The 22,244-nt window shown below is 41.5% G+C and overlaps 2 protein-coding genes across 2 annotated transcripts in view; one reads left to right on the forward strand and one right to left on the reverse strand.

Annotated features, from left to right (window-relative positions):
* mtrr (5-methyltetrahydrofolate-homocysteine methyltransferase reductase) overlaps window positions 1-22,244 on the reverse strand; it is a 295,323-nt gene that overhangs the window by 180,164 nt on the left and 92,915 nt on the right. The window lies entirely within an intron of this gene.
* The window catches only part of sema5a (sema domain, seven thrombospondin repeats (type 1 and type 1-like), transmembrane domain (TM) and short cytoplasmic domain, (semaphorin) 5A), an 86,909-nt gene that overhangs the window by 42,345 nt on the left and 22,320 nt on the right, over window positions 1-22,244 (forward strand). The window contains exons 9-15 of the mRNA XM_053342746.1: window positions 384-588; window positions 2,917-3,124; window positions 4,983-5,100; window positions 7,731-7,912; window positions 8,824-8,967; window positions 12,786-12,933; window positions 21,467-21,692. Of these exons, the coding sequence (XP_053198721.1) occupies window positions 384-588; window positions 2,917-3,124; window positions 4,983-5,100; window positions 7,731-7,912; window positions 8,824-8,967; window positions 12,786-12,933; window positions 21,467-21,692 (1,231 nt within the window). The remainder of the gene's footprint in view (window positions 1-383; window positions 589-2,916; window positions 3,125-4,982; window positions 5,101-7,730; window positions 7,913-8,823; window positions 8,968-12,785; window positions 12,934-21,466; window positions 21,693-22,244) is intronic.

Raw genomic sequence — 22,244 nt, forward strand, 5'->3', positions numbered from 1 at the left:
AGATAAAGAGTGAACAATCAGAAACATAATTATTGGCATACCAATAAAACTCAACAGCAATATATATGCATATGAGGAAAAATCTAATAAAAGATTGCTCAGTCAAACATTCATTCATTCTCTTTCCATCAGCCTTGGTGTATTGACTACAAAGCCTTAAGGTTGAGAGGATAACAAACCATCACAATGAAGCAGCAATTGACTTTCAAGCCTTGTTCGTTTAATCATTCAATCCCTCTCTTTTCCCGTTCCTCTCTGTATGTCAGGCCACAAAATCTTAAGCTTATTAATGTAGCTTGCTCTCCCCAAAGAGGTATGCTTGGCTTTTATTAATGTAGTAAGTCACACCTTTTTCTTTTTCTCCAATCTCTCCATCTCCACAGTGCGGCACCATTGACTCTGGCTCCTATGTGAACCTGACAGAAAGAAACCTGCAGGACGCTCAGAAGTTTTTGCTAATGCATGAGGTGGTCCAACCGGTGGTTCCCGTGCCATACTTCATGGAGGACAATGTTCGTTTCACTCATGTGGCGGTGGATGTGGTGCAGGGGAAAGACATGCTGTTTCACATCATCTATTTGGCAACAGGTATGTTCCTGACACAACATGTCATTTTCAGCACAGGAGTGCATGTTTAGCAAAAGCAGTCTGTTTACATACATGTACAGTATTTGTTTCTTTTTTATTCCAATCCAATCCAACTTTATTTGTTAAGCACTTTAAAACAACCAAAGTTGACCAAACTGGTATGTTGTGGATAATCGCATTTCCTAGTGATTTTATGACTTCTTAAAGCCTAGAAGAGTTTTAGTTATTTCACATGAGATTTTTTGGGGTTTTTTTGTCAGCGCCCATGCTTTTAAAGTGGTTGGGGCTTGGTTGGTCCATGTATCAATCAGATTTGATAATTTGATAATGCTGATGATGTTGGAAGCATTGTCAGTCAGATCTGACCAGAACACACCTTAGCATTTTTGGAGTGTTAAACTCTTAATGATAAAACTTTACTGCCTCAACTAAAGCTTTGATTGTTGCTTTTATTGTCAAGAATAGCGTTTGTTATAGATACAACCGTGATTTTTTTAGGGGCTGTTGCAATGCAAGAGAAAAAAGAGCCTTTCGAGAAGAATAATGAAACCAATAGATCTGTAGATCTAAGGAGACATCAAAGCTTAGTCTTCTGACACCAGTTTGATCACTCCTTACCTCCATATGTCCTCCATATGCACTGGCAGAGCACACATGCATGCAGTATACACTATAATATACACATGCTCAGACAACGACACACACATATCACTCTCATACAATCCCTTTCTGAGACATCATAAATAGCATGAAACTGCCAAAAGTCATGCATCAGAAGAGGGCAGACGGATAATTAATACCACACAGCTCTGATTTAACTCTTACACAGTTTCCCTGTCTGAACGACGTGGCAATGCCTGCTTATCAGTAGATTGTTTGATCATACTGGCGCAACAATATGTGATGTTAGACTTGGCTAAGTGCCGAAAACTGTATCAGCAAGACACTAGATACACACCGGGGTTTGGTTGTCTGCTCAGCATTATGCTCATAAATACAATACGGATTATGAACGAGTGTTCTGAGCTGAATTTGAACGTAGTGACCCACTTCACTGTACTAAATGTACCATAGGCTCACTGGGAAATGTCAACATGATCTTCCTGTTGTAGTGTCAGTGTTATTTTAGGATGTCACACATACACACACACACACATACACACAAACTCACAACCTGTTCCAGTCCACTAGCTCCGTACTTGGCATCTCCCTCAAAAACTCCTCTCTCATTGTTTGCGTGCTGCTGTGATCAATGTAGCGTCGTACCGGAGCTGCCCACAATGCAAGTTCCCCAGACACTAACCAGACGCTAATAAAAACATCTGATACGCTGCCAAGGCCACTGGCTAGCACACATACTGTAATCACATGTTATTATTAACGCTTAAACGCACTGTGCTGATTGCGGGCTGATATGGAGAACCTAACAGCTCCAACTGGGGGTCCAAACATATCAAAGTATGAGGTTCTTTTATATGAACTCTTGGCTTGCAGCAGATTTCACCAAGCTTTCTCTCTCATTAGTAATTCCAACCTTGCAGCAATGTTTTACTCTTCCAGTTAGTGAGAAAATAATTCAGCTAAGTGCAAAAGATTTTTTTTAACTTACTGGTTCATCAAAGCGCCACATTTTTAACTATTTGTCAAGTTTTAGCATATACCTTGAGAAAAAAGAAACCTTAGGGCAGTACTTAACCTTTACATTCCCCACCTTGAAAGTGTCTATTAGCAATTCACCCCTCTTTCCCTTGGCATCACTATGAACCTAATTACTTTTCCTTTTCCCAAGGGATTGCATGTATAATAGATCATGTTTTTTTTTTAGCTCTCCCAAAAGAAAATCTGCCCCTAACTTCATCTCAGGAGGCCTACCTTACATAAGATAAAGGTCAGGGCGTATTCACAATGACATGGAGTTCCGCACTCTTCAGTATTAGAACAACAAAGTGGTTTCTTTTCCTGGAATATCCCCTTAAAAAAAGTAGGACAGATATCATGTAATCAGGTGCCATAACAATTCCCTGGTTGCATCTACAGTGCTGCATGTTGATGGCAGAACTAAGCTTGGCACACCAAGCACCACCATTCTTTTTGACAGTGTTATTTCAGAGCCTCTCTGTTAGAGAATGATTGTTGTATGGTTCACACTGAGTTCACATTGGCTCATGTGCAGTTTTGTTCATCCAGGCAGTGCTTTTTTTTTTAAATATTTTTTCCCCTTCTGCTTTTCTTACCCTGCCTGTCTTTTGCTCTTTCCTCAACTACTTTACCTTTCCACTCACTGTTAAAAACCCTTCTTCCTCTTTGTGATCAAATCCTCTCTTCCAGATTATGGTACTATCAGGAAAGTGCTTTCCCCTCTCAATCAGTCCACGGGGAGTTGCCTATTGGAGGAGATTGAGTTGTTTCCGCCCAGAAAGAGGCAGCCGATCCGAAGCCTGCTGATCCTGCACAGCCGCAGCGAACTTTACGTTGGTGTAAGAGACCAGGTCATCAAGATCCCGCTCAAGAGATGCAGCTACCACAAAAGCAGAGAGTGAGTACATGCCCAAACACCATTAATCTCAGTGGAAAGTGTCAAAAAGCAAATGTGCACACGACAAAGTTTTAAAGCTCCCTCTTTCATAAGATGCTCTTTATCTGTGAGCGCCAGGCCTGTGTGTTGGTCAGGGGCCTTTGCTGAGATTTAAAACCCTGTAAATCAGCTTTTGCCTGAGCCACTGGAGGTGCCCATGGCTGCCCTCTGTCTCTCTCACTGTCTTCCCCTCATTGTCACTGACCCACACACAAAATTCTGCACTTTCAGCCTTGCACGCAGTCCTGCTACAGCTGTGTGTTTATCAGATATATTGAGTTTCTGTCCATCTGGAAGACACTCCGTCAAGGCATAAATATTGGCAAAGAAAACCTGAGACAGAGGCCAGGGTGTTAAGACTCAACACAAGATTGGGATCCCATCCATCATTGCACGCAGAAAGGAATCACACCTGCATTCCTTATCTCTCACACAATGAGCTGTTATTGGAATACACAGAAGAGTTAAGGCCTCATATTACAGCTGTGGCTCTGTGATATATGCTGCAGCCATTATGGCACTTCATCACCTCTTGCACGGTTTTACTTTTTTTTTAAGAGAGTGTAAGAGAGTCAGAAATAAAAAATAAAAAAACAGATAAAAGAAATAAACCTGTGTGCATAGACTGGCAGCTACAGGGAGTTACTGAGTTCATTACTGACGTTTCTTTGAGGTTTACCTGTTTGAAATATTAGACGGCTGTCTCTATGTTTGGCTGTTTGTGCCGGGTGACTTACTGATGGGTGGTGTACAATCTGCAAGGCCCTTAAGGCCCCTTTGAAAGACAGGTATTAGCTTGTTCTTGCTCCTTTTCATTTTGTTCTGCTGTCATCTCCCCTGATATCCCTGTCCGAACAGATACAGTCGATTACTCCCTGCTTTTTTTTTAGTCACACAGACACTACGTCACTTGTCACGTGTGTGTGTGCGAGCAAGCATAGAATGTTTGCCTTTCTGCATTTTCACATAATCTTATGTCTGTGTCTGTGCGCAGTTCATTGTTATGGAACCCACGGACAACTTTGGTTACATTTCACTAGGGGCATGTCAGGCTGCGTTGATGCTCCGTTGATGCTCCAAGACATGTCATTTTGCTGTCACTGCAGACGCATATTTGCATGAAAAGAGTAACATCAGGCTTTTTATTGCACTCAATAAACCACCTGAAGCAGATATGGCAAAGACAGATCCAGTTATCTTTGCTTCAGTATTCTCACAGTGAATATTTGTTGGACTGATAAGCTATTTGAGTCAGAAATGTACACGTGTATGGGCGAACACAAAACTATAATCCTGGTGTTTGCCTGAAGATTACCTGAAAAATCAGTCAGCACATTGTGTTAAGACATAATTTTAGGATGCTGATGCAGTGTAAGCATTGTAGAGCATCCCAATGCTCCACATTCACAAATAAACAAAATTAACATTTTTCCTGCCTGTCTCAAACATCCCTGCCTTTCTTATCATGCTCCTCTTTTCTGTCTCTTCAGTAGTTTCTCTCCTCCCAGTTAATTTTCTCTGTCCTTGCCTCTTTTTCCTCTCCTCCAAATTTCTCTGCCTTTACACCTGTCTCTTCCACTTTGTCCTAATCTCTTCTTTCCCTCTACCCATCTCTTCTACTTCCCTCTCTTACCTTATCTCCTTTAATTCCTATTTTTCCACCCATCACTCTCCCACATCCTTATCGTCTAACTTTCTCCATCACCCCCCTTCTTGTTAGGATTGTCCCATCACAATGAAAATCCGTCTGTATTCACATATGACAGGATAATAAAAAACGATTAAAAGTGAACTTTTATTCTCTCCTTCCTCTCTCCAGAGCGTGTGTTGGGGCCAGAGACCCCTACTGCGGCTGGGATCTGTTGCTGAAGAAATGCACCACCCTGGAGGAGAGTGTCCGTATGAGCCAATGGGAGCAGAGCATCACAAAATGCCCTGTGAGTTTCATAGAGATGTTCCCTGATCTGTACATAACTCATTGTGCTGCACTTGCTTTCTTCTCTGTCCCTACTTTAAAACTTAAAATTCGGGTAGAAAACATAATTATCATTACTCAGCCTCTACGCACACTCTTCTCTCCACATGAATTTAATACTCACATTCATCTGTGCTCCTCTCCTCTGAAAACTACAGCCTGCTCTGTATTCTCTCCGTGCACTCACAGCTTACAAGCAACAGCCCCAAACGCCAGGCTGAGAAACATATCCTTGCCAAAGAAAGGCATCTTGGGACTGAACAACTTGACTATAAGGGAGCGGCTTGTACCCCGGGAGTGATCAAGAGCACTGCCTCAATCATTCATCTCTGACTGCTTGTTCATTAGCAAAACAGCTCGCCCATTTATTTCAACGTGCACCAAATTTGGGAGCAGTATAAGGGGGGCGGTAAACCTATCAATTTCAGCATGTCTCTGCTTTTTCAGCGTTTCACAGACATCATTTTCAAGCCAGTCACAGCAGAGAGTGTTGTGCCTCCATACCCTTTTATGTGACTTCATGTTCAGACGAATATTTGGCACTCAAGCCACTGAGCACCCCGTGGCATCTGTCAGCAGAGCAGTGGCAGAGACGTGGCTAATGCTGCCTGCACATATGCATTCAGACATGCACATATGCACATGCATATATTTACATAAACTGGCATTTTTGCCAAGTCAGTATTGCAGCTCAACATTTTCTTGCTATGCTAGGGGGAAATTTGCCATAGCCATTCAGAGCATTTCTGTGGTAATTATGTTAAGTCAACCAGGACCCGGTCAGCTAAGCTGTAATGCACTGTTTAGATAAGGAGTGTATTCCATAGAGCGCACACACATTTTAAATGGAGAGGTCTGATTAAAGATAATACCCATGTTCCCAGCTGCTTTTTAGCCACTAATCCTTTAGTTTTGATGTATTTTCAGGTGGCCACATACCACTGACCACACCACAGATGGAATATGTATTTACTCACTTAACCTTGGTCTAACTAGGTCCAACCCATTTAGAGTGAGCATGAATTAACTCTGGCAGTAATAACTTTGTTTGCTGACAGAGAGAAATGGCTATACAATAGGACTCTAGAAGCCAGGCCAAAATGGGAAAATTGTTGTGCTTGAAAATGGTTTTGTGCCAAATCAAGAAAAGCCAAAAAACATGACGTGGTCTTTTATCACAGTTAGTTTCACTCCCTGTGAGTCCATTAGCAAAAAACAGCAAAGCTGACTGAATGTCTGCGCTGTTGCTTTCTCCTGCAAAGTGGAAGTTTGGAGCTGGAGGCCTGTCAAGGGTTTGAACACTGAGTCGTGTTGTGTAGGCAGAGACAGGAGATACGCTTTACCAACCTATTCACAAACGCCATCTGGTGCCACTGTCTCATGTCTAGATGGAAAAAAAAATCTGTCTGTGGTTTTAGGGAGGATACAATAGAGTCTTAGTCACTGTCCTGTATATTTAGTGTTAAGTTTCCACCCAGGTAAAGTGGGAAATCCTACACAATAATTATAATAGTAAGGAACTCAGTTCAGCAAAGTGACTTTAATCAACCCACACTCTGAAAAAATACATGCTGTCACAGTATTCTTGAGATTAAACAAAGAGAAAGCCTATGAAAGTGAAAGTATTTCTCTTATAATTCAGATAAAACACAAGTGCTTTTCATCAGCCTTCTGGTGTGCTTCTTTTCTATTATCCATTTGAATAAAATAGGTGTACTTTTCTCACTAATAAAAATGACTATTTCACTTTCTTTTACTGTGTGTCTTTTAAGGACAGATAAAAAGTGTACTCACTAAACAGATAATGTCACAAACATGCACCATTTAATTTATGTTCTTAGCTATGAATAATTGAATGATTGTTGAAAAAGATGCAATATTGGCAATCTCTTTGCACTTGTTTTCTTTCTAGGCAGTCGCTTAATGTAAATGTTGTCTGTCTTACACATGCAGCAGAATTCAATTACTAATAAGAGTAGAGGGCAGACATTATTTCTGCTTCTGCCAGAGTGGCTGATGATCACACTTTCTCTTCCACCCATGTGAAAATGTTCTTTACATTTTTAAATCACCCTGAAATGCAGCATCAACATGGCTCATATCATCTTCAGTTCTGAATCTCACACCGGTGTTTTTTGTGGGTGCATGTGTTTAGCTCGTATATCCAGGACATCACTCGTAATTCATAGCTCCTGTTTCATACTGTTTTGCTTCAGGTGTCTATTTATGCAACCACTTTCATTTCCTCATATTTCTGTCCCTTGAATGTGTCCATTCACAGCTCTCATTTGCCTTCCTGGGTCTCTGTTTTGCTTATTTTGAATCTCATCATATCCTGAGACAATTTTCATGTCCTCCTATGTTTTCAGCACATTTTTGTGCCTATAACTGAACAGTTTTGGATTGCTGTAGATGATGTAATTTCTGCATCTATTTGAGGAAAATTGATTTCTGTTTGCATCCACTGTTGCCGTGGGCTGCGTTTCCCAGAGCAACGCGCTCCTGAGAGCATCATTCTAATGCAATGACCAGTTTCTGAGAAAAGCCATTACTTTTTAAAGTTTTATTTTTGGCCTTCTCCTTCACTAACAGGTCCGTAATGTGACAGTCGATGGAGGCTTTGGCGCTTGGTCCGGATGGTCCACGTGTAGCCACAATGATGGAGGCAGCGCAGGGACCTGTCTTTGTCGGACACGAGCCTGTGATAGCCCCAGCCCTCAGTGTGGAGGCCAGCAGTGTCATGGGATCAGCGTTGAAGTCGCCAACTGCTCCAGGTTAATTTCTTTGGTGATTCATCAGCTCGTATCCGTAAATCTGTCTTATGTCTTTATTATTCATATTTACTATGTATATTTGTCTCTCTATATAGACAGATGAATAGAAAGTTTGAGGAATAGATAGATATTCATTTGTAATTCACTACACCTTCACACCTTTTTAACAGAGGACAGCTTGTGAGATCCACACAGGGTAAATTGTGTTGAAAATTAATTGTCACTTGTTTGGGGCTAACAAGTGTTGATTGGGTGTTGTTTTTCACTCACTTAGCTGACTTTGTACTGATTTTGTCACTCTCACTGTTAAAATTAACCGAGATGCTGCTGCTGTGCTGCATCAGTCAGCAACCTAAACATGGCATGTGAACACACTCTGGCATGATGAAGGGACAAAACTAATATCTAAATTTGGTGATAAATCAGTCACCAGACCCCAAAGTAATATATTACTTAAAACAGAAATGTGTGTTTTTCTTACTTTATATTTCCTATAACCTATCATTATTCAAATGGTAATTTAGTTACATTTGTGTCAGTCAATTGATTTCCTACAACTAGTCATTTAGTAATCATGACAGCAAGTTGCAGTATACGGAGAAGTTGCCTGTTTTGCGTGCAACCAACGATGAAGAATGGATTTTCTCCAATGAAGAATTCCTTCCTGAACAACAAAGATTGGAGAATCATCTTCTCAGACTATCTTTATTATTAATGATCTTAATTAGATTTATTTACACAGTTTCAGAAATAACATGTGGCATGGCTCAGCTTAAATTTACACCATATTCTAAGCAGAGTTAGATGAGCTTGTTTGTCATGGTGTGATAAACTTGGGAGATTATTCAAATCTTTAAACTGTAATCCAGCTAAAGTAACTTAGTCTGATGTTGCTCTGTGTGTCTCCATAGAAACGGAGCGTGGACTCCCTGGACTTCCTGGTCTCCCTGCAGCACCAGCTGCGGCATTGGCTTCCAAGTTCGTCAGCGTTCCTGCAGCAACCCAACCCCTCGCCACGGTGGACGAGTATGTGTTGGTCAGAACCGTGAGGAGAGGTATTACATACAAACATTTACTATACATGCATGTTTGGATTTGTGTGCATGTAAAAGAAAAGATAAAAGTCTTTTTTGGCTTCATTTGCAACCTGCAGTTGGGAAGTATGACTTTGACTGTGACTTTTTCTCTCAACCCTACCCCCCACCCCCCCTACTTCTGTCAAACTTTGTGACAGCCAATTAAGGAATGTGTGGGATAGGCCTGTGCTTGGGTAATTATCTGGCTTTCACACACAGACTGAGTCTACGTTTTGAAGATTTGGAGGCTTTGGCGTAGAATAATCGCCTTTTAAAGATGTTTGTGTGGTTTCTAAGCAACCTTCAAGGCCTGAAAAAAAAAGCGTTTTTCAAGGAGAAAGTATGTGAAGAAGTACCAAGAGACATACAAGGAAGCCCAGGTAGAAAAGGTCAAGAGATGAATATTTTTGAAGTTGAAATTTTGTTCATCTCAGTGTGTCAAGTCAGACAAGGAATGAGGAAAGCTTTGACAGCTCTATGGTGTTCGAATATTAGATGGATGTGGCAATATTACATTATTTCAATTTGGCTTTAATAAAGAGTGGCATATCTTAATGAAGACATTCTTCCTCTGTGTCCATAGTGTCTGCATTAATGAGCGAGGCATCATGCTGATGTTTTTCATCCAACTCCTGCCGTTAACAAGAGGTGGAGGTAGAAGTGCAAATAAATACAGTTCAGAGGGTACAGGAAAAGAATGAAGAGAAATAAATTGTCACCAATCGTTACTACAGCAACAGAAACAGCATCACGATGGACAAGTAATTGGATATGGCCTTCAAGAATGAACCTTATATTGCATCCTTTTTTTCTCTCTTTTCTCTGCACTTTTTCATTTTCTCTTTCACTCATCAAGCCTCCCACCTTCCACCTCTCTCAAGGACTGCTCCACCAGGATCTCTGAGGACAATACTATATAGGAAGAGAGTGGCAAAACCCAGTTACTCATGACCCCCCTCCCACCCCCCCCAAAAAAGAGGGGGAAAAAAATGCTGGCTGGCACAAAAGGCCACAGGAGACCAGAAGCAGGCTTTGCCACCCTCTCTTTCTTTCTTACTCCGAGCTTTAATCTCTTTGTTTCATCTCCCCTTCCTGTTCTCAGTACTTGCTCTGTTCAGCTATTTAAAACACCTTTGGAGAGTTAGGGGCCAGCTATGACGGCTGGAAAAGGATCCATGTATGTATGTGTGTATGTGTCTGTGTGTGAGTGTTGGTTTGTGACAGACAGACATACAGACGGATGGACAGACGGACGGACAGACAGATAGATAGATAGACAGACAGACAGACAGACGAATAGTGAGGCAGGGAGATAGAGGTGTTAACAGATGAATTATGCTCTGTCAGTCTGAATCTGCCTCAGGGAAAAGAGATAGGATGCTGGAAAATGTTTGCTTGCATGTGTGCATGCATGCATGCGTGTGTGTGTGTGTGTGTGTGTGTGTGTGTGTGTGTGTCTGTGTCTGTGTCTGTGTCTGTGTGTCTGTGTGTGTAGGTGTGTGTGTCCAACACGAGCATTTCCAGGCGTGTCAGGTAATGTATATCCCCAATGGGGAAAACCTCTCATTGTATGTTCACTGTGTGAAATGGTGTCCAAAAACTTCCAGCACATCTGTTGTTTATAGTTGCCCATGTGTGAAATAGGTAACGTCGTCTGTACAAGCTTTAATCTGCATGGAATGAAAAGGACTGGCACTTTATCAGCTTTTGAGCCCTGAACGATTCTTTTAATGCTGTGAAAGCCTGTTATTTTATAGGGCACAGACCTCTTTTCAGAGGTGTCTGACATCTGTAGAAAGCCTCACTACACACTTTGTTCTTGCCTGGAGTATGCACAGTTTGGATTCATTCACAGACCTTATGTTCACATGTGTGCATGTGTAGCACGCAAGCTCAAATGTACATGTTTACAAAAACTCGTACTTACAAATTCAAAGGACAAAACTAAACCTCTTCTCCCACCTCTTTTGGGCAGTTCTTTTAGCCAGTAGGCTTCCCATAAGTTCTTTCCTGATTGTTTGCAGCAGGCAGAGCTTTTAAAGATAAAGCAAATGTTTTTATACCGACCATGCACAGCAGCGCTACGGGCTTAAATCTGGCTGGTTAATGCCTGCTTTTACGAACCTTCTGTTAGTATTTCCCTGAGCACTCTGACACTGTCCACACTGCTTACTCAGCCTATAGCGAGTAATTAGGAGCGGTTTAGTCTGATCAGCTCTGTGTGTTTTAGTGAGAAAAGGATCAGAGAAGATGGACCAACGCCACTGGCACTGACTTGTCTGAAATAAATAAAGTGTGTATGATGGTGATTTTGAAGCTGTAGATCTGCTGTGTATTGATGAAAACAGTTTTTTTTATTGGTGCAGCAGGGGTATTTTGTGTCTGTATGCAAGCCTGCTTTCATGAATTGCTGTGTGTGTGTGTGTGTGTGTGTGTGTGTGTGTGTGTGTGTGTGTGTGTGTGTTTTGTGTGTGTATTTGTGTGTGTGTGTGTGTGTGTGTGTGTGTGTACACATCTCTTCTTCTTTCAGACCTTTGCATGATTGTAATACACACACTTCTCTCCAGTCCCACAACCCCCAAACCCAGCTGTCTCCACTACAAGTGAGCAGATTAGTAAAAGTGGAAAAGAAGACTGCTCTAAGGATTTTTACAAACAGGGTGAACAGAATGTAGCTTTTGATTCACCATGAACAATAGCAAAGTGTTTGGGAATAGTACAATGGAAGTATCAAGCCTGAGCCTCTGGAGGAAGGGAATAAAGTTAAAGCTATTTTAGCGCGAGAGGACTCCTCAAAAGGCAATCATGTGCCAAAAAACAACAAAATAGCAATAAAAGCAATTTTATAGTATGCGTAAAAACTTATAAAATAAATTATATGGCTCTAATAAGGCTGGCATTCGCCTATCGTTATTGTATAATGAGAACTGAGTAGTATTTTAGACATTGTAGTAATCCTGTCTTGTAAAACGATGTAATTAGAGATGATGCATGCATCTTTGTGGCTTTTTTAATAGGCTGTGTCAATGAATTATGCAAAATGCATATGCATGTTCATTAACTTTTGAGATTAAATTTTTACTCAGCTGTACTTTTTATCTTTGCGACACTGCCCTTTACTTCACGCTCAGCCATATGCCACAGACCTGTCTCTGCTGACATGATTCAATCAGATGTTCTGGTTCACCGTTTTCTCTCTGCATTCAATGGCCACATCAAACAGGCATGTTGGGCTTGTTACAGCTTGTTTAAAGTGAAGTTTACACGCCTTGTTTTTTGAGACATCCCTGTCTTGTGGTAGAAGCTCTTTGTAGCTATTTCGGTTCAGTGGCAAAGCTAAAAGTGCGGTGACGTCTCCAGTGGCCTTCACATATAATTTTAGTGCTCTTTCAGATAAAGTAGCTATTTCATTTTCCAGAGACAAGTCAGAGGAAGCTCTCATGTTGGATTCAATAGGCACCCGCTTCATTCATAAATGCTTCTAACTACAGTAAAGGACTCAATAAGAAGTGGTGATAAGTAACAAATACATTTTCTCAAGCAGTGTACTCAAGTGTACTTATAATAAAGGAAATTACAAGTGTGGTATTACTGCTTTTACTTATGTGAAGAAGCTTGATGTAATTACCTTGATGTCCCACATGTACACATATACATGATTAATGGGTGTCTGACATTTTATGATGTGTTTTTTGTACAGTATACTGGTTGTGTTTTGCTCTCAGGTCTCCCATGAAAAAAAAATCTTGATTTCAATGACGCTTCCTGATTAAATAAAGCCATTTTCTCCTTCCCAGGTACTGCAATGAACACCTGCCCTGCCCACCACATGTCTATTGGTCAGCCTGGTCGGCATGGGAACGCTGCACCGTACCTTGTGGCGGAGGCATCCAGTCTCGACGCAGAACCTGTGAGAACGGCAACGACTGTCCTGGGTGTGGTCAGGTATGTCACGCGAAACAAAAGCTCTCACATGTACTATATTTCTATCTGTCCTCCTCTCTTGTCTTTTCATTGTTTATCTTAGCATGAGCCATTTGATGCGAAGAGCAGTCACTGGTGATGAAATTGGAACATCTAACATGACCAAATCCCCTGGCTATATTTATACAGTGGCAGCATCCATCAGATTTATTACCAAGACCCATTTAATACCACACACACACACACAGTAATCACTCCACATATGAATAGGCTTATTTTCTGCCACAAAGCTCTCTCCAAAGCGCGGATGATGCAAGGAAGTGTTGAAATATGAGCCTCTGCGTTCTCCTTGTTGACAGAATGATGTGATGCTGGTGTTATTTCTGGTGCTATTTTCACACACACACTCCCTCATCCACAGTCCTGGTAAAAATAAGAAGGGATGAACACGATAGCTGTAGCCTCTCATGTCCCTCTTGGAAATGAATTAAAGAATATGGGTCAGGGCCTGGTGGATGCACTGGATTCTCAGAGTGTTGGTTTGTTTATGTGTATAACTTACCATTATAATAGAAAAATCTAAGTTTTTGAATTGTGTAAGGACGAAGCTCATTCTTAAAGCTTCCTTTTTTTGAATGGCGGATGACATCATGATTACACGCACAGTAACATGCCTTTGATATGTGTATAATATTATTATTACTATCTGTGTTTAAGTGGAATAAATGATTGGACACAGGGATTCACCATGTAAAACTAAAGTGATGTCAGAAGACATATTTTTTTAATGTTTCCAATTGCTAAAAAAGCATTCATCTACCCAAATCACACTGAGCTAAAAAAGCACATCCCTCAGGTTGTGTAATGGTCCGTTGTGAAGCTAAATAATACCCTGCCAGCATATGAAACATCCCACGCAAGGCCTTGCAACCTCAAGAGCATATATAGTATCTGATAATTGCCCATGACACATTAGTAGCTGCAGAACACCCAAATGAAAAGAGTGACCTCCCATTAAGCAGCAATTTAGCAGTCACACCATATCATCTACCACGTGTACCTACCTTCTTTCTCTCTCTGTATCTGTCCTTCTCACTCACACACACACACACACAGTCATTCACATCAGATGGCAGCTGTCTTATTTCTGTCATTGCGTCGCAGCCATTATCCTCACTGAAATATCCTGGGAATGCGGGGCATTCCTAGAGGAAACTCAGTTTAAAAATGGAGACTGATGGTAAGCACGAGGGGATCTCAGTAGCTCTGCACGGCTGTTTCCAAAAGGGAAACCCTGTCTTTGACTGACAGGAGCTTTCTTTTTTTTCTTTTTTTTTTGTTTGACTCATCCCCAGTTTGGAGAAAAGCTTGGGCTCATTTGGTATCAGGGGAAGGGATAGTCTCAGAGTGATTGCAGACAAGAAGGTGACATGGAAAGAGTAGAGCTGTGTCAGTGGGAAAGGTCAGAAAAACACCTCGTGTAGACTCACCCATTCCCTCTTCTTCCTGTGTTTCAATCATTAGCAGTTTGACACTGTTCTCCTTCACTGTTGTTTTTGGACTTTCACTTGTTGTCCTTTTTTGTTTTGTTTTGTTTCCCCCCACCGACTCCTTGTCTTCTAACACTGTGACATGAGCTTAATTGGGGCCGTCTCAGCCACCAGAGTTGTAATTACATGCAGACTTTAGCTACACCTTCGCTTTCCCGGGAGGACTTTATTTAGACAGCTTGGCTAACATGTATTATTGCTGCATATTTACTCAGATCAAAGAACTATTAGCTTGCCTTTCATTTACAACTCGGATAAAGTGCTTAATGGCACAGCAGTTAATGTATAACAGTGTCCTCAATGCACCTAAAGCCTCTAAAAAGTAGAAGTTTAGTGTTTGAGGCAAAGACCTTATAAAAAATCAAAGTGGCATGCACCTTTCTAATGAAAATAGCTATACATTTGTATTCAACACTTGAAGATAAAGGATGATGGGAAAACGTTCTTTTAATTTCATCATGGACCCCTCCAAAAAAGTTTGTTTTTATGTGCCATCTGTCTGTGTTCTCTTCCCCTAGACAGATCCATGTTTAATTAAACAGAAGGGGACCACACACACACATAGCAGCTTCTGTCATCACAGCTACATTTTTTAAACTAAATGCCCTCCTGAGACCTAAAAAAAATTGCCCTAGATGTAGGTGCATGTATGTATGTGTGTGCATTCGCATTTACCTGTCAGGGCTGATGTTGCCTCAGCCACCTGTGGTCAGCTTCAGGCGCTTGACAGACATTAATCGACAACGATGAGGAAACATCTGCTTGGTGTTTTACAGAGATGTCAGGCAGAGAATTTGCAAGAGTTACTCATTTTTACTTTTGGAACTTTATATTAAAAAGTGCGCAGTGCACCGGTAGATGGTTAACATGCCCAACACACTGTAAAGTGAATCACTGAGCGATTCAGTTGTATATTTTTTGTGATTCTCTATTAATTGCAAAATGTTCAATGCTTATACCCTCTCCACAGGGAGCTCAGAGCACAGAGTCAGATTCAGAATAGCACAAGTGAAGCTAGTTGGGATTCAGGTCAAGGACACCTTAATTTAACCACAAGTGTCTCTACTTCCTTTGTCACCCCTGAAAACAAAATGTTGCCTCATTTGTGATTAAAAGAACAGACTCTAGGATTTATTTCCATCAAACTTGCCCTATTGTGGCCCTGTGTGTCATTACCTTCAGCCTCAGCTGGCTTATCACCAGGGAAGTATTTAGTCCTTTAGGTGCTCTGTGCCTCATTTTGCTGATGCAAAAGGACACACAACTGCAACTTCATCAACCTGAGCTCTGGTCCACGTCGCACTGCTCCATCTCTGTTCAGTCAGTCAACCTTAGATAAAGAGTCATTTTTTCAAAACACTGAAGCACTGAATCATTATTCATTAAGGTCGGATGTTCTGAAAAAGAAAAAAATTCCCTAACACTTTTAATGAGGTTCACATCTCAAGCTGAAAACACACACTGTATATGAAGGCTGAATGGGTTCAACTGAAGAGTTCATCCAGGGTGGATTAGGAAGGTCATCATTGTTCATAATCATGAGAGACAGAAAAAGAAAGACAAATGCTCATTTACTTTTCATTATTCATGGTGCACAAATAGCATTCGAGGCTAATTTTCCAATATCTCGAAGTAGAGATTCACAGAAAGAAACTTTCTCAGACACCTTCATCATGTACATTATACATGACAGCAATATGTAGTTAATGTGCTGAATGGTGTTCAATGTTTATTACAGTTTACTCATCTTTCTGTCAATCATCTGACACTTACAGGAAGAGAGGAACATCTCCTCCATGAATTAATCTTTTTAAAATTGTGTGCAATGTGAAATTTAATATCACATCACACATCTTTTTACATATATATATATATATATTTAATATCCACCAGGTCACCTAGTTGTAGGTTAATACATTACAAGCTGTGCCAACTGTGTAAATGTTAAAAAAACCCACTTTCATAATTTCTGCATGTATCGTAAAATAACTTAAACAAGATCAAACCAAAATTAAAAGAGGTTCATCTCTGCAGTGAATGGCACCCTGGTATTTTCCTTTAATGAAAGACGGCTTATTTCAGAGATGTTCCATCACTCACCTTGGTATTTCCTACTGTATGCAGGAAAGTATATGAAATAGATCTCACTCCCGCAGGTCAAAAAGGACCATTTTTCTTCACTGAACTGAACATCCGTGAGTTAAATAAGTCAAATATGAGCAATGCAGAACTGACGACCCACAGAGCCACTTAATGATATTGAGAGCTGTTCTATTTACCTGCAAGGAGTTCAGTTGTGTAGCCAGGCTGTGAAATGAAAGTTAAGTACCCAGTGTTTGTGTAGGCATACTGATGTGTGAACACACTTATGTATGTGTGTGTGTTTGTATTGTTCAGAGTGCACGGCATGTGCTAATGTGTGTGTCTGTGCGTGTGTGCACTGGTGTGTAGCCAGGAGACCTGCTCCTGGCCGACAGCAGGCTTCATTATGGAGTCAGAGTGGTGGGGAGAGAGAGAGAGAGAAGTCTGTGTTTGACAAAGTGTGTTTTGGTCGACGCTACTAATTGAACTGATGTGTCATGGAGACTTGAGGAACATTAGGCTTCCATCTCAGTGGACTCGACCACAATAGATAAAGATGTCGGCGCTGGGGAGGATAAGTCATTCTTGTATCTCACATCTGGCGACTCACTTAAATGTCAGGGTACAAGTGTGTATATGTAGGCACCCTAATATACATCAACACACATGCTTTCCTCTGCCCGCAATTTTTCTCTCCCTCACACACACACACACACACACACACACACACACACACACACACACAGAGTTCTCTCAGTCCAATTAGATGCATAATGAATGTAATGATGGTAGGAGGCTGGAGAGGCACAACTCCTTATTATTCACCTCCCACAGCAGGCCAGACACCACACATAGTCTTTTGTGCCTACACACATATACACACACTTTCTCCTGTTCATACACACAGGCACACACACTCACAAAGAAGCAAAGACACGCAATATATTTCACCTTCCACTCCCCATTTATACATCCTTCAATAAAAATAAGGAGAAAGTCTGGGGCCTTATCCTTCCACAGCACCCAGATACTATGCTGACACACACTCTCTCTCTTTCTTTTTTGCCCTTCTTCCTTCTCAACTTGTATCCCCTCAGTCTATAACACCTCAAAAATAAGCGGAAAGGTCTGTGGATGGAGACAGAATGAGATAGGAGCTGCCTGAATCCATAACTCAGTCATGCCTAAACTTATAAACATGCACACACCCACACACAAATCAGTAGCAGCCAAAAGTCAAACTTTCACACAGTAGTCAACTTGGCACATATATACACAGTCTTGCACCTACAGTACAGTACCCGCCCGATCACCACATCTATACTGACCAACCAGTGCAGCTTGTTTGTGTGAAGCAGCAGAGATGCTATCGCGCCTCCTCCCACCCACCTCTCCTGAGCTCCAGCCAGAAACACATTACAGCGTTGGCCATCTCTGAGCAGCTGCCTGTTAAAGGTGTTGCACAGCATAAAATCGCCACTCTCCATTTTCCCATAATGCATATCACCACTCTCACCAGGGGGAGCGCAGATATGAGTCGAAATCAGCGAACTAATTGAATCCAATTTTGTGTTCCACATGCCACTTGTCACATTCAACTGCTTTCCACCATGTGTTCACTTTCAGTTAATTTCTCTAAAATTGAGATGTGAGTGTGGCTGAGTGAAAAGCGCAGGAAATGTTCCTAGTTTTTGTTATTGTTGTTTTTTGTAGCTTCATTCCTTTGTTTTATTAGCTTACCATATCAATTGGAGAGAGTGAGACCAAACATTAAAATAGCTAATTAGCTCAGTTTGATCACCTTCTATTGCCTAAATGTCTGAACAGTGAAATTAATCATAGATTTAATTAAAATCGTTCCTATTTTATGCAGACAGGCACATTTACATGGCCAAAATGTAATGTATGCCTAAGATGACCTATTCGCTGCTCTGGCACAATGAATGTCATTCGAATGGAGTGATTTAATTTGCTTGTGTGTGTGCATGTGTATCTGTGTACGTGTGTCTGTGCACATTTATGGGATTTTACAGGCAGAGCTGTACTGATGTTTATTTCACACCCTCGGGTCCATTTTGAATGTTTTGAATGCATTATTCAAAACATGTTATAAAAATTGCCACTCTAAGAGCAGCGGGGACTGTTTTTTGTTTTTGTTATTATGCTTGATTTTGTATTCACATGCATAGCTACTATAACAAGGTTCGCTTTTTGGCAGTAAAAGACAATAAACTGCCCAGTCTCCTTCAGTGTTTGTCATTGGAGGTAATATTGTCAGCAGCAGGCGTCTTGGAGTTTTGGTGAGTTTTGCACATCATGGACCCCAGGATGCACAGGGCCGATATTGGGGACCACCACTGTATATTCATGGCAATCATTTTGTCACTTATATTTCTGGTAGATAGCATTACATTACAAACTCATTTTATCCATAGCAGCATAATTATAGAAACATTGGCTAATCTAGCATCTGGCTATGGGACCACAGTTGCCTTTTGGCTAACACTGGCACATTCACAGTGATGCTGCTCAACATGCATTGTCCCTATAAAAAAAGCATAGATAAAGCAGCAGAGAAATCATGAGTAAAACTTTCTTCTCATCATTACAAAATCCCATTTTGTGATTGCCACCAAATTTCACAGATCCCCCTGCAACTCCTCCACAAACCGTAACGTCAGTGGTTCCCTTCCCTTTTTTGGTTTGTGACCCAATGACCAAATGCCTACTTGTCATCTCAGATCATGTGTCATGCATCAATGTAAATGCGACCTTTGAGCATTTCAACCAAATTATTCATTACCCCTTCATAATTCTGTCATATGAATGATTTTTAGAGTATCCAGTAGTACACAAAATAGATTCAAGAAAGGTCATAAAAATGATTTGTTACCCTTGAGATTTATCTGAAGACCTCATGGAAGGTCCCCACACCCAGGTTGTGAACTATTATTCACGTGCATGGACGCTCTTACAGGTACATTTTTGGTGAACAAGTTGACATATACGCTGACCATAATGCTGTAAGCTCTATACCTTAGTTGTTGTGAATGCCTTCAGAGACCTTGATTGAGGTTTAGCTTTAAACCCGGTAATTATCTCCTTAGCCCTCTGCATCAACACTAATCCTCTGAGAGTACAGGGAGAAACGCTTACCAGACAAGCATCATTAAATATTTACTGTGTTTGGCCACCATCAACAACTCACACAGCAAACACTCACATATCGTTTGCCTTTTCCCCCCCTTATTCATGCCATGTGTTGCTTTTTTGTCGCTGTAGGCAGTGGTGAGACGCTGAGGTGGACTCTTTTTTTCCCCCTTCTTCCTTTTTGTTATTGGCTGATAATCGCAGATTGCTGGCTGGTCTGTGATGCGTGATAATGTTAAATATTAATGTCTGGAGATGATTACTGCGCTGGATGGGGAGAGGCAGGAAGTGCGGTGGAGGTGACACCCTCATTCATCACAGGGCCCTAACAGAATCTAAATCCTCCCAGTGTTTTTAACCTTGGTACCCTCGGGAAGGAGGAGGCAGAGAGAGTGAGGGCAGAAGAGGAGAGAGGAGGAGATAGAAAGGAAGGTGGATGGGGAGAGACAGAGAGAGATGAAACAGAGATACGGACGGAAAGAGGAAAAAGGAGAGGGAGAAAGAGAGCTGACACAAAGCGAGTTATGAGCGGTGTGTGAAAAACATGATGGAAGAAATATGGAGATAGATGGATGGAAAGTGGGACCAAGAGAGACCATAGAAGGGGAAGTAAGAGGGTGAAAAATAGACCTGTATACTGTATAATGTATAGTGTTCCTCTTCTCAGCTGACCTATCAGCCTATCCCATGTGACAGGCTGACGGATATGCAGAAAGGAACTCTTATCTTATTTTGTCAAGGTCTGGCAGTCGCTCAAGGCCTATTCAGCATAAATAAACAAATGGTGAGGAAAATAGCAGCCATTTCACCTTCTCTTCTTTGAGTTACAGTGTCATTTCCTCCCGACGTATCACTACTTCCACCTTATTTAGCTGGGCATGAAAGGGGACTGGACTGACTATTACCCACCTATTATCTCCTTGAATCTCATCATCAAATAAAGCACCACAGAAAGCAGAATATTTCTCAACCACGACTCCATATAGAAGTTGGCTGGGGGAAGTGGCGGCAAAATATATACTTATAGCACTTTTGAATGAGACTCACATATCATCCTGTTCGAGTTTCAGTGCTGTGTTTTTCATTTTTACTGCCCAGCTCCTAAAGCCAGATGCAGAGTTGTCATTATTGCCTTCTTTTTTTTTTCTTTCCCCTCCACTTCTCCGCCTCTTTCTCTATCAACTTCTCCAGGTCCCTGCTATCACCCCTCCTCCATCTTTTCTCTCTAACCCTCTATTCTTTCCCCTTGGTTATAAATTAAGCTTGATCAATGACCTTTTCTGCCTGGCGTGTTTGCCTCTTGCCATGTTCAGCAAGTGGTCTAATGGGAATGTATCCTTAGTCAGTATGTGCCAGCAGAATGGCAGACTAGATTGGGGCAGGCAAACAGGGATTGGGTTGGTTGGTGACAGGTAACTAGATACAGCAACATAAATTAGCTAGAAATGGAAACAAGTGGTGTTTAAGGATGAACGACAATGAAAGCTTTTTGAGACTTTTGAAATTCCCTCATAAAATAAACTGTTCAATATCATATTAGTCATTCTGCTGAGAATTTCAAAAGCCATTGTCCTGTGCATTATGCTTCATAATGCCTGAAAAATACACTAGAATTTTTTTGTATGACCTTGTCATGCTTAATTACTGCTTTAATGGTTTGTGAGTATCTCTTCCTACTCCAGCCAGGGCCAAATCACATGCCTGAAAACATACTATCCACAACCAAAAGCTCACTGTCAAAGTAAAATGTTTTTTCATCTCTGTGACTGCAGGAGTACCAGTCATGCAACACCCTGCCGTGTCCTGACCTGAAGAAGACCACACCCTGGACTCCGTGGACGCCTGTCAACATCTCAGACAACGGCGGGCACTACGAACAGCGCTTCCGCTACACTTGCAAGGCTCGCATCCCAGACCCCAGCCTGCTGGAAGTGGGAAGGCAGAGGATCGAGATGCGCTACTGCTCCAGTGACGGCTCTACCGGCTGCTCCACTGATGGTGAGTGGAGAGTGCAGGAAACAGATGGTTTCTATCCAGTTATTTCAGCTTCTGGGTGTTTCACTGTTATCTCTCTCCAACTGGCTTGCTGCATCTCTGCAGGCTGGTTATTGGCCTCCTCGCTCAAAGCCCTCCTTTCTTTCTGTACGTCTGTTGTTCATTAGATCTTTCCCTGCGTTCTTTCTTGCCCTCTCTCATTTTCAAACTTTGCCTCTCTCTGTCCTGCAAAAGTTAACAGAGTGCTGTCTTAATCAGCTCTTGTGTTTACAGTCCCATGATTCTCGACTTTATCAGCAGATCAAAGCGTCAGTCATGTTAATGAACTTCCTATCCACGAAGCCGATCAGCAGTTTACAACTAATTTTAGGACTCCCATGCAATCTTTCACACTCTCATGCACACAAACACAAATCTGCAAACACACATACAGATGCATGCACACAGTTCAATTATAGTCTCACAGAGACACACAAACAGAAACTCTTTATCCATCATCTCAGCTATTCCCTTTTGCCTGAGTTGGTACACCACGCAGTCTCAGTCAGCCACACC

This window comes from Scomber japonicus, chromosome 21 (assembly GCF_027409825.1).
Source record: "Scomber japonicus isolate fScoJap1 chromosome 21, fScoJap1.pri, whole genome shotgun sequence".
In the NCBI taxonomy this organism is placed as follows: Eukaryota; Metazoa; Chordata; class Actinopteri; order Scombriformes; family Scombridae; genus Scomber; species Scomber japonicus.